The sequence below is a fragment of the Didymella exigua genome, assembly GCF_010094145.1.
Source record: "Didymella exigua CBS 183.55 unplaced genomic scaffold M421scaffold_38, whole genome shotgun sequence".
Lineage (NCBI taxonomy): Eukaryota > Fungi > Ascomycota > Dothideomycetes > Pleosporales > Didymellaceae > Didymella > Didymella exigua.
This window is the reverse complement of record NW_022984812.1, coordinates 58,979-71,620: the sequence shown is the minus strand read 5'-3', so window position 1 is coordinate 71,620 and position 12,642 is coordinate 58,979. Positions and strand designations below refer to the sequence as shown.

The 12,642-nt window shown below is 51.0% G+C and overlaps 3 protein-coding genes and 1 pseudogene across 4 annotated transcripts; 2 read left to right on the top strand and 2 right to left on the bottom strand.

Annotated features, from left to right (window-relative positions):
* The first annotated feature begins 399 nt into the window (after positions 1-399).
* On the top strand, positions 400-2,307 carry M421DRAFT_278650 (SFT2-domain-containing protein). The gene is made up of 5 exons (XM_033588884.1): positions 400-784; positions 1,212-1,338; positions 1,729-1,793; positions 1,860-1,945; positions 2,089-2,307. The coding sequence occupies exons 1-5, from the start codon at positions 568-570 to the stop codon at positions 2,239-2,241; spliced, it is 648 nt and encodes a 215-aa protein (XP_033444680.1). The 5' UTR covers positions 400-567; the 3' UTR covers positions 2,242-2,307.
* A 3,222-nt stretch (positions 2,308-5,529) lies between these two features.
* Positions 5,530-6,141, bottom strand: M421DRAFT_95385 (uncharacterized protein; the record flags this gene model as incomplete). The annotated part of the gene is made up of 1 exon (XM_033598306.1): positions 5,530-6,141. The coding sequence occupies one exon, from the start codon at positions 6,139-6,141 to the stop codon at positions 5,530-5,532; it is 612 nt and encodes a 203-aa protein (XP_033444679.1).
* Positions 6,142-9,822: 3,681 nt separating this feature from the next.
* On the top strand, positions 9,823-12,021 carry M421DRAFT_278617 (general substrate transporter). Its single transcript, XM_033588883.1, has 2 exons — positions 9,823-10,201; positions 10,252-12,021. Exons 1-2 carry the CDS (start codon positions 10,080-10,082, stop codon positions 11,825-11,827), a joined length of 1,698 nt encoding a protein of 565 aa, XP_033444678.1. The 5' UTR covers positions 9,823-10,079; the 3' UTR covers positions 11,828-12,021.
* A 312-nt stretch (positions 12,022-12,333) lies between these two features.
* M421DRAFT_t115 lies at positions 12,334-12,434 on the bottom strand (annotated as a pseudogene). Its single transcript has one exon. The product of its transcript is annotated as a tRNA-OTHER (tRNA).
* Positions 12,435-12,642: the final 208 nt, after the last annotated feature.

Here is a 12,642-nt window from a genome sequence, read left to right as displayed (position 1 = left end):
ACGCGTAGCTTAGCAAACCCGCCATCAGACTTCCCTAGGCACACCTCTGCCATTATCGCCTGCAAACGCACCCAGCCAATCACCCGTGCCACGGGCTTGCCTGCCGGGTGCATCGTGCCTTCCTCGCCATAGATTTCCCCCCGTCGACGCCATATCCAGCAGGCACACCACCCAGAGCTCGTCACAAGCCTCGCCCCACCGGCCATTGGACGTTCACCGCAGCCGATCATCTGCACGAAATCCTCCGTCCCGGCGTCGTAGCCTTCTGCGCTCCACGGGTTCGAATACTCCCTCGTAGTCGCAGCAATCAGTGCACGCCCGCAACGAGCCAGGGCCACACCCACCCTGCAACGGGGACTAGGCTGACAGCTGAGTCCACGGAACGCTAGGGCCCACCCTCTCCCTCTGCCGCCGCTACCTAGCCAGTACTGAAGCGCGTACACCTCTGTGTCGCCAGCTGCGGCTTTACGGAAAACCTCCTTCGGGCACACTATTGCACGTCAGGCTTCACTACACTAGCACTTGGCTCTCATCTCGACTCTGTCAAACAGGTTCTCGTCGCTCGACATGGCCTCCACCTCGTTCCGGGAGTCGATGAACTCCTTAGGGTGGAGCAGAAGAGAAACAGACGTGCCCGTCAATACGGCCGCACCCTCTGTGATGGACAGAGTCTCCAATCTGTTTGGCGCGGGTGGCTATGTTAGGCTGCCAATCTCAGAAACGAACCCAGGGGCCCCGCTCCCCGCGCCCACTCGAAGAGAAGAGGAAGAGGGTTGGTTTGCACGTAAGTACACACATCTCGTACTGTGATGCTGGATCGCCGATGGCCTCCATGCGACTCCTTGTATCCTGAGGTACATCTGAAACAATCTGTTCTCTGGTGTACCTCGTCATCGTAACGCGCAGTCACTCGCGTCCTACACTCCTCTCTGAGCGCCACAACGACTCGTGGGGGCCTTGTGATTGCCTCACCAGACTCGTTGGTGAGACTAGGCCCACTGGCTATTTGAAACCACAAACATGGCAATTTCGACTACAGCATCCTGCTTTGGAAGTTCTGTGTATCAACTTCACGCTGTCACCAGACATACTGGTTACCACTGGTCTGCGTGTGACTGAAGAGGGTTCCTGCGTAGAGCGTCTCGAATCTGGGAACTCATACACCAATATGAACTGTCTTCTTTCCGGACTATGCTGACAGATGCTTGCAGTAAGTCGGTGGGACCGTTTACTGGTTTTCGGGGGTCTGCTACTGGCAGCCGCCGCGATGTTTGCTACTTGCATCGGGCTCATGTTCACCCCCGTCTTCATTGTCAGGCCTCGCAAGTTTGCCATATTGTAAGTGACCTGCACCCCTTTCGAGAATCTCTGCAGCCAGCCCAAGCGCCTTTTTCTCTGCCTGCTGCTCTATTACGACTTCGCATCAGGCAGATAGGCAGTGGCACATGCCTCTTCAGTCCTTCGGCACGGCTATGCGAACTCATGCGCCCCATTCAACATGGTATAGCAACATTCCACTCGCTTACAGCGGACACCCCGTCTGTAGAATAGTGTCGTTCTGCTATTTGACATGTCTCGCCTAGCCACAGAGCGATCGGCGCTGGACCCTCTGCAGCGATCATGCGGGATCAAGGTTCGGCGCGTTGCAGCTTGCAGATGGGTCTCTCCTCAAACCGGCCCTGTCAAGATATGATTTGGTTGTCGAGCCTGAGCGCTAACCAGCTTCAGGTGGACAATGGGCAGCCTTCTGTTTCTGGCGGCCTGGAGTGTCATGATGGGCCCCATTCAGTACGGTAAGCAAGCCTTTGCTGCAGTTTGGCTGCACGCCTGCATACACACATGTGCTGACTACGTTACAGCCCAGCATCTTATCTCTGGTCCGCGCCTTCCGTTCACTGCCGCTTATTTCGGGAGCATTGCACTCACACTCTACTTCTCTCTCGGTGTAAGTTTGCCCTGCCCTAACATCTGGACCCCTACGCACACTAAGCTTGTGCAATCCCTGTCAATCTACCCCACGCAGCCACACATTTCAGTAGTTGCCGTCCTCTAGCTTGTGTTCTTCACTGACAACGTCCGCGTGACTAGCTCCACAGTACGATCCTCACCTTTGTTGCGGTCATTGCGCAGCTGGTCTCGTTGCTCTGGTTTACCGTTTCTTACTTCCCAATGGGCTCAACTGGTCTTCGTTTTGGAGCGCGCTTTGCAGGGAGCCGTGTTGCAGCTTGGATGAACGATTAAGGCGACTACTGAGTGTGGCTGCGCAGTGCATATGGGGTGAAACCACGCGACACTGCTTTCACCACAGCATTACATATTCTTCGAAACATAGACGGGCTGAAACCAGTTTCTCCAACTAATCATGTCTCGCCGTCACGCACCTCTTTCGTAGCCATGTTTCTTATTGTCTAAGAAATCGGTGTGGTAGATCTGTTCACATGCAACACTCGGACGACCTGCCGCACCGTTTGCCATCGAGCTACAAGTCGACATCTAGCGCATTTCCCACCCCTTCACCGCACTTTCGATAATCGCTCTCAATAACGACGGGCCCTGCCACATCCTTGCAGGAGCTAACCGGAATGGTGAGTCATGAGCAATGGTTAATGGGAACCCGATGTCGCGCCCAGGTCACCTTTTGGAAATCCGATGATCAGCACAGCAGACGAAGTTCTCTCATTTGGTGACCAGCCCAGACTCGCCTCCAGCCATCACTCCAATCCTTGACTTTGCGCCGCACGTGCTTGTGAACACACAATACACGGCTCCCAAGCAGCCTTGAATCGGCAGAGTATTGGCTGCGGTCGGCTACCTAGGCTCTTCGGCGCCATACGCTGGGTGAGTATCGAGGTATGCAACCCCCACCAATCACAATTCGACCGCCGATCGCAAGCAGGGGTCCAGCACCCAGACTTGCGCTCGCGACGGCTGCTAACGGCTCAGCGTTAGAGCAGGGTCGCGCTATCGCTGCACATCAACCTGCATGGCAGTCGACGTCTAGCCGTCGACGCCGGCCTCGAATCGCGGTGAAGCCAGAAAGCGAAGCAAGAAAGCGTCCTCGAGTCTAGCAGTCACCAAGCCATTATTCGCTCCGGGGCTGGAACTTGTCGGAGTAAACTGATCCCATGATCGCCCGCGACATCTGAAGTGGTGTCGTGGAGCTGTGCAGGGGTGTTTACCTCGATGTTTTCCCCGCACCAAGCACAGGCGCTTGACAGCCACAACGTGTGCCATCCTGGACCGCCTGTCACGGAGACCCTTTCACTGCATCGAATATGGAGCGAAGTCATGATATACATAACCGCCTTGCTCTTTGACGCTGGATGCGTTTCGCTCTTGGACTGAATGCCGGGTTTGACCAGGCAGGGCTGGTGATGACGTCTGTATACAGGTGCACGTCCAATACTCCAGAAACACGATCGCGCACGCTCAGCATCGAGAACTTGATTTGCGTCCTCCAGGCTTCGTATCGCCATGTGTGGCAAGTCTAAGATTAGCACCCTAAGCATCGAAGGCGCTTGGCTTCGACTCCACACTGATTATTGCTGCCTCCAACAACCCACCTTAGGTCCGCTCTGCACGGATGCGGACAGATGCTGTCGAGGCGTACGCTCGACGCGTACATGTCGGTGTGGAGGGTCATGAGGATGCGACCAAGACCTCAGCTTAGAATCGCAGCTTATCCCTCCCCCCTGCAGAGCTCTGCAATTCAAGTTTCGCTGTGGCTTGTCGTCGGAAGTCAGAGGGCGCATAGGCGGACTCCGAAAGCCGTCGTCTCGTCGGGCGTCTTCTTCGCATTCTTGCGGCCTCTGAGTGGTCGCTGCGTCGGCGTTCTGACGCCCTTTTTCATCGGTGTGCGTGAGGTGCTTGGGCCCTGACATCAGGCTTGCTGACTTCCGCTCGCCTTACTGAGACCAGGAGAGCGAGTGCTTGTGACCGCCATGGAGGGTCTTGGACTGTGTTGTGATGTGAAGTTGATAGGCGTGTTAGATTGCAGGGCTGGCAGAAAGGCGTTCTTCTATTCGTGGGTGAATGGTGTAGCTACTTAGTGCTCTGCGTTATAGTGATAGTCTTGCTTTTCTCTTACTCTTGGCCTAAGTCGTTCCTCGTTCTTCGGCGTTCTGTCGCTCGGTCGACGCTGGGAGCTGGTTATGTCAGGTGCACGAAGTTGCCGTGAAGGAAATGCGCAAAGCGACGAGCGAGCGAGCAACTGAGCGAACAAAAGGTCCATATAATGTATCATGACTAGCACTGCATCACAGTGCTGCGCTATCAGAATCGCATGCGCACTGCAGAGGTACAATGATTGGCTTCTCTGCTCAGGAATAGTCGTACAGGTTACCCGATATGGACGGTTTGCCAGCGCACAAGTAATATAATGCATGCTGTGCGGCCTCACATGGATCAGTATGTTCTACACGAAGCGTGGGTACTTGCGGCTATATATACTTATAGGAAGTTTAACTTGACGTCGAATTGGATAGGGTTTGTAGTGGCAAGATACCAGCAACGACAGCGATGCGCTCAGTCGCAGCCAAAATCCAGCAAGCCATGGCTTAGCACAGACTTTTAGCCGAGAAGGCTAGTTTCGTTGTCATCTTCGACACTCAATTTGGACGCGTTTGTTTCTTTAGTCCACGAGGCGCGAGGTCGGTATGAAGGTGGGTGAACTCAATACAAGCGATCGTGACAATTCTCACTGGAAGACCCAGATTCTGATTCTTGGCCTCACGAGCTGGGTGGCCATTTAGCGGTTCTGTAGGCGGCGAAGCACTGTGTAGATTCTGTTGGACTCAAATGGCTCTTGAAGCTTTTCGCAGTGCTCCATGCTAAGCGCCCTTGTTTGACCCTTAAATCTTCAGTAGTTTGACTGATACCATCGTCCTAAGATGCCTTCAGTAAATGGATTAATCCACATTTCTCGGTTAATGAATCACAGGTAAATACGGTCTACTCGTATAGAATGTTTCAAGCTGACCTTTGTCTGAACAGGATGCAATAGAATGCGCGTGGTGGGAAGCATCTGCTTCCCACTTGAGAGCCACAGGTGTGCAGCGACAATCCGCTATCTATCTTCCAGACTCTTATTCTGCCGTGTACAAGTGTTATTAGCAACATCGCGTCGCATCTGCACCAGGAGTCGGATCGCAAGTGGTGTTATAGGTATGGTCAACGGACGTACAATTTAAGAACAGCTTCGAATTAGTTTCCAATGTTGACGCATGGGCGTGGATATTCAGTACTACGGTATGGTTAACAGCCATAAAGGAGGCAAAATGTACATACATTAGTACCTCAAAGTAGGCCTGCTAAGTAGGCCTCTTCTGCCCGTGACAAACAGACTGAAGTCGCAGCGAAATCACAGAAAGGGCCCTACGCCCAAGCGAGCGTTACAAGCAGAGCCCGAAAAGTATGTTTGCGTAGAGGTACCGGCTGTGCTCACGCTGAGATTTACACAGCAAAAAGCAAACGACGGCAGTCCTTCTGTCAGTATAATGAAGTAGGCTTAAGATCGCTCGGAACACATGCTTAGCAGGTACCTGGAAAAATCTGCCTTCTCTTATTAGCACGCCCATGGGACATAATATAACCCCGTATTGCATCGCCCGCGTGACCTAGTTCTTTCACTACCGTCGAATGCTGCTGGTCTTTGAGGCTGATCTGATAATGCTGGCCATTTCGAATGTAGCCCAGTTTACCTGGAGTATTGCGTTCTTTACCACCCGAGGAGACTGTACTGTTCTTCTGGGCAGGCAGCTCCGTTCCCCTATTACCGAGTCTTAGAGGATCGCCCCACGTTGCACTCTGAATAGACTGGATGTTGCTGTAGCAAGAGTTTAGGGAATAGTTATCGATCAAGATACCACAAGCGGTCCCTGCCACACCCTGCGTCTCGTAAACAAATAGCCACGTGGTGTCTGGTACGTCCTCTGGAGGGAAAAATATGACCGAGTCGAAAAGAGCCGAAGTATCACCATAGCACTCGTTGGGCCATTTGTCTTCAAACGAAATGAAGGTACTGCAACATGTACCATTGGGGTCGTCGGGGATAAAGAAAATGTTGAAATCCTCAGTCTGTACGCTAGTCCAGTGGAGAAATAGAGCTGTACAGAGGACTTTGGAGACAATCTTAAGAATCATGGTAATTGTCGCTGTCTTAGCGGATTTGCTTCCGGCTAACTTAACACAAGTTTGATTACATGAAATATCGAGGAGAAGATTGGCTATAGTGAGCACACACTTTTCAAGTGAATCGCGAGCCGTCCCTCTGAAATCAACTTGACTGTTGATTATAACGAGACGAAGAAAGCCGAAATATGATCGACTGTGATGATGCTCTGAAATGAAAGGCCATACTGGTAGAACTTGGAGGCTTGCATGTTATATACACAACGCCTGCGCTTCTTGCGATGCCGACTTGTTTCCACATTGGTGACAGAAACTAGGAATAGCGTCAGTGGATAGCTGGTCTGAAATTATTGTACACAAAATAATTATCTTTATATGGGCAAGTAAGGGCGGCGCTGTCCCTCGTAAGCTAATTTCGATCAATCTGCACTGCAAGTGGTCCGACCCTGCTGATGTAAGGCTAACTGTTAAACAAATATTTGTAGCACGAATAGATAGAGGACGAGGTTTCAAGAAGTGTATTCAGAGGGTAAGAATAGACGTCGTCTTACGATTCCATCTTGAACTGTGTAGGGCCTGTTTGTCACAACATAACACTTTACTCTTAACTCAACCCTGCCTGTCGGGGCGGGCGGATTAAACAACACTAGTGCACCAAGACGTTATAACTCTAGCTGGACCAGAGAAGATTTCTGATAGGCATTATACACGCCAGTGTCTTAGCCACTCCAGGTCCTACTTAGGACGGACCTGGTGTTTTATTATATTCCAATGGCCATCACGACTAGTATTTGAGTTAATGCCATAAAAGAACGCTCTAGACTCAGTAAGCAATTGTTCAAGAGACATTAGACTATGACAAGGTCATAACCTGTGTTCGTGTTCGATGTATAACTGCTAATATGTGTTACATCTAGCACACTCTCCTTGAGCCTAACCCACACAAATTTGAAAGAAACAGAGAAAGGTAAGCAGATGCGAATGAAATGAACAGCTTTGTTGCAAGGAAGTGCTCGCTTGATTGCAAAGTATTTAGTGGTATGAGAAATAGCATTCAGAAAGCACACTTTAGTTAGATCTTGTTGCGGTGCAAGTCGGTCCGACAGGCCTCGATCGTCACCTCTGTTGACTACCTTGGACTAGCACGTCTCAGGGCATGTATACATGGTCGCCTCCTAGCTAGCAAGCAACTCAGCCCAGTTTTCCATCGATATACAGCGGCTACGTTTGCCGCAACAGATCTGGAGGAGTTCTTAATAAGGAACATTAATCGCCGATTGCGTGCAAGCAATATTGAACTGGGATAGCATCTACCGAAACTGTGTAATTGACATTAGCGTTCATTCCATTGCGGAGCTGAGCGATTTGTGCTTCAGATGATAGCAATAACATAAAGGTTTCCACGAGAAGCTCTGCTCGATGCGATCTTCATCCACTTCTTCACTACAACAACTACACCTGGACTACTTGAAAAACTTTATCTTGTGTTGACTCTCGACTCCAAACTTCCTGCCCAACATGCGTCCAGTGACTGCCACTATCCTGAGCGTCGCTCTTTTTGTTACCATTGCCACAGCAGAGTGCTGCCAGGTGAAAGGCTTTACGAGTAGTTGCTGCGGCAAAGGCGGCTGCAACATCGTTTGCTGTAACTGCGACGGGGGTAAGAATACACGTGATCGTCCTGTATAGCGCGAAGCAGCAGTTGAACCTGAGGCAAGTCTATCTAGTCCTCATTTTAGGCTGTGAGCCCTACGACGAATGCTCATTCAATCCCGCATGCGCGTTTGAGTGTGCTCCAATGCTCTCGGAGCCCCTCTTGTACCCACTTGCCTTTCTGCTTGCGAGAGCCGAACCCACAATCGAGACGGAATCTCAGGGCTTGAAGCAAGTACTTCTCCTTTCGCGGACTTGACAGACGAGGAAATCTTCTACTCCGCGACCAAAAATGCGGACGGACATTTCACATATAATGAGTATCTGGCCTACATTCACTTGGCGGACAACGAGGGAGCCAAGGCATGATTTGAAAAGTGAGTTAAGAGTGAAATCTGAAAAAGTCCTGCAGTTTTGCTTATTTTGACGATTAGATTTGATCGGAATGGAGATGGGGTTATTACGCTGGATGAGATGCGGGAGTAGACTGATTGTTAGGAAGCGCCAACTCTTTGGTGTATTATAATGCTCATTGCAGATGAAGTGTGCTAGAAACGACACTTGCGCAAAGGTACCCAGTGGCCAGGGGGACTGTATGGGCACTTGGAGATGGCAGGCAGCTTCGACGACGTCCTGTGGGAGAAAGTCGATTTTCAACTTCTAAGTGTTAATTAGCTATTACTGCCAATCTAACATCGCGTTATCTTACGCTGTGTGCAGAATGCGAGCACACAGAACGTGACGTATGTATAATAAAGACGTGGATTGCGCGCACGGCAGATATGCTGCAGAGGCCCAGTGAGCAGTAAAGGTCAGTTTTACGTGTTGAAGATTATTAATGGCATTATAGGCGCGATATTACGTCAGAGATCGTCGATGTAGACGGTGAAGGCCAATAATGCTGTTTATCATGTGCTTGCCAGTCAGACTTTTAAGAGCAGCTGCGCAAATGTACTCCTTCCTGGCTAACTTACTGCAGTAGCAACAAGACATCAACGTGATGCAGTAACGACTAGCATGTTCGTAAGATTGTAGCGATCATTAACCGTCAAACGCATTGAAAGATCAGCTGTGGTAGTGTCGTCGAGGGCCGGGGAGACAGCGCATTACAATGCTGAAACTCGGAAACTCAACAACCACATCGGTTGCTTTGGGTACATTCGCTCTACTTATGATTGTCAGTAAGCGCCACAAGAAGCAAAGAAGCTACAGTCAAACTGCTTCTCATGCTCGCCAAATTTACCAAGTGGAATGCCGTCATTCGGTTAACGTTGATGTACCCTTGCTTCATGAAAAAACCCCAGATATCGCTGTAGACGATTCATATGTCGGGTGCAGCTCCAATCAATATTTGCACTGATCATGTCGAGAGGATGGAGTGTAGGTGAGTCGATGATGCGACGTGGAAATGCAATGACCGTGCACGCTACCGGTACCTAGCAAGCCTGTTCAGGTGGAGACCCCGAGCGAACGCTTCTATCACACGCAATTTTAGCCTCTTTTCGAGGAGCCTCAAAAATTATCCGGTTGCAGTGCACATGTACTGCCTTTTATACTCTCAAGGTCGTCGCAGCTGTTCCTGATATATGGCATTGGGTATCTCATATGCACGGAACCGAATCGCATCCCAGAGATGACCAGTCAAGTAAGCAGACTTCCGTCAACTTCACGGCATGTAGTATTGCCTTACGTACTGCAGCAAGCAGACAACCGACCAACGATGAGCGTCAAGCCACTGCTGTTACACGGACAAGGATACAATGCCTAAAACGGTTCGTGTAGGCACCTGTGCTCTCGGTTCCCTTTCCCAGAAATCTTTAAGCGCCATCCAACCCCAACATCTCCACTCAACTAGCAAATTCAGACACCAGCACCTGACAACGAGCAAAAGCCGGATGTGGGACATAGCCCTTCATCACAGTTTAAACAGGTAATTCTCGGCTTGTCAACGTCGGGAAAGTCTGGTTGTTGGGCATCTCCACCACTAACGCGCGTCTACGGCCATGTCGATGTAGCACCGTATCTAGATACAGGCATCCTGCTCGGCAAACCGACAAATAATTGGAGCAGATATTGATCTCCGGGGTGAAATTGGGACATATCTGGGGGCCCGCGTTCTCCACACCGATGATACTACGCGATTCAGATGGAGCAGGTGTATCATGTGAAAAACAGTACTTGCATCGCCAGGTGGTATTGTGTGAGGGGTACATAAACGATGACGACGATGCCATTTTTTGGCACTCATCCGTCTCGTCAATTCGCGTTGTAGTCGCTGTCTTGTGACTTCCAACATCATGGACGCCATCCGTAATGCTTCGGTCACGTCTGCACGGGTTCGCACCGATGCAGCTTTCAAGAATCGCTGGCAGACTCTGTCTAACAACCCCAAGATCTTGATCATTGCCTTCTTTGCCTCGTAAGACTTTTCTGCTTGTTCGATCAAGTCCGCTTACTGACTACATCCAGCTTTGGTGGTTTCGAGTATGGCTACCAGCAAGGTGTCCTCGGTCAGTCTCTGGTCATGACCCGCTTCAAGGACAACTTCCCTTCCGTCGTCGAATCAGCCTCTGCCACAGGCTGGCTCACATCGATCCTGCAACTTGGAGGTATTCTCGGCTCTCTCTCATCTGGTGTCTTCGGCGAGGTTTTCTCCCGCAAGTATACTATGTTCAGCGCTTGCTGCTGGGTCGTGCTTGGATCTTACCTCTACGTCGGAGCGTCACACCACAACCCAGCCATGCTTTACGCCGGCCGCTTCTTCACTGGTATCGGTGTCGGTACTTTCTCCGGTGTCGGTCCTCTTTACAATGCTGAAATCGCTCCTCCTGAGCTTCGCGGTATGATCGTTTCATTCTATCAGTTCGCTACTATTCTCGGTATCATGCTCTCTTTCTGGATCGGCTATGGCTCCAACTACATTGGTGGCATCGGCGAAGGCCAGAGTAACATGGCATGGATGCTGCCGTCGATTGTTCAGGGTATTCCCGCTGCTCTTTTGGCCATCGGTATTTGGTGGTTGCCGTTCTCGCCGCGCTGGCTCATCAAGAAGGGTCGTGACGAGGAAGGCCTCAAGACACTTTCCTACCTGCGCAAGCTGCCCCAAGACCACGAACTCATTCAAGTCGAGTTTCTCGAGATCAAGGCCGAAACTCTCTTTGAGCGTCGCGCTTTCCAGAAGAATTTCCCCAACCTGGCTGCCAAGGAGCAGGGTAGTGTCTGGGTTCGCGAGTTCGCGCAGTACTACCAGATCTTCCGTACCTGGGATAACTTCAAGCGTGTTTCCACCGCCTGGCTAACGATGTTCTGGCAACAGTGGAGCGGTATTGATGCGATCATTTACTACGCTTCAAACGTCTTTGAATCTGTTGGTCTCACTGGTGGTACCCAGGCGCTTCTCGCCACCGGGGTCACCGGGGTCGTTTTCTTCGTCAGCACATTACCCGCCATGGCCATTATCGACAAGGTCGGCCGCAAGCCTATGTTGCAAGTCGGCTCTGCTGTCATGTTGGTATCGATGGTCTTGGCTGGTATCCTAGTCGCCAAATTTCAGCACGACTGGGTCACTCATAGTGGCGTCGGCTGGACCGTTGTCGCATTCATCTGGGTGTACATCGCTGCGTTCGGAGCTACCTGGGGACCTGTCTCGTGGACTATCATTTCCGAAATTTTCCCGCTTTCCATCCGATCTAAGGGTGCTTCGATCGGTGCATCGAGTAACTGGCTCAACAACTTCGCCGTTGCGTTCTTCGTCCCCCCGATGCTCAAGGCATGGACTTGGGGAACATACATCTTCTTCGCCGTATTCCTCGCCGCTGGTATGGTCTGGGTGCACTTCTGTCTGCCCGAGACCAAGGGAGCGACACTTGAGGACATGGATAAGGTCTTTGGTAGCCGCACGGGCGAGGAGGATGCTGTTATGCTGGCAGAGGCCAGGAGGGAGATCGGGCTGAGCATGAACCTCGAGACTGAGGCGATTAAGGCCGCGATGCATGGCGATACCAGCCACAACGAGAAGGGCGCTACTCGTGTTGAGGAGGTTTGAAGGAAGACCCGTGGGTATGAGACAACAGACAGTTATTGTCAATGAGCCCTCCGCGATATATGTATAACTCTACTTTCAGCTTGCACAAACCTTAAAAGCTAAACAAAAGAGAGGTGACACATCTTACCGGATCCTACAAAGATTGAATAGAGCCCGACGGCTTTAAGTGCTCTTATACCGGCTTGCGAGATCACAATCCCATATCTGCAAACCACAATGTGTGTTTGTTTAGACAGCGTCCCTTTAAGCTACGCTGGCCAAATCTTATTCTCTACCGAAGCTCTTCCTCATCGAGACGACGTCCTTTGTAACTAATTGAGACTTATGTGTAGCGAAAGAACCTGAACCGGAGCTTGAGATGAGGTGGCGGTATCCTAGCAAGAAGGATCACCGTGCAAGAAGGTGCGATCCAAAAAGGCAAGTAGCCAGGTCGGACGTCACAAACCCCTTCACGCTCACTCCAGCACCAATTGTCCGGTAAATACAAAAAAATTGTCGCGGATTATTGGCGGTACCGTGAATCGAACACGGGCTGGCGCGGATCTGGATCGGAACTCTTAGAGCTCGCCAGCCACAACGCGACGTCATACCACTAGACTTTGGAGCTGTTAGAGGCTGAGCGGAGGTTGAATGGATTGCAACTTACCCATACCACCGAATGGAAGGATTGATGGATCGACGAAATTTTAAAATATTTACAAAGTACACGAACTGGAGTGCTGGCGCTCTTGACCACGAAGCTGTGCTACCGGTCGGGCTTTAAAAGTCCGGCTCACAACGGCGCACTGTGGGGAATAATCGAGCGCATCGGGAGT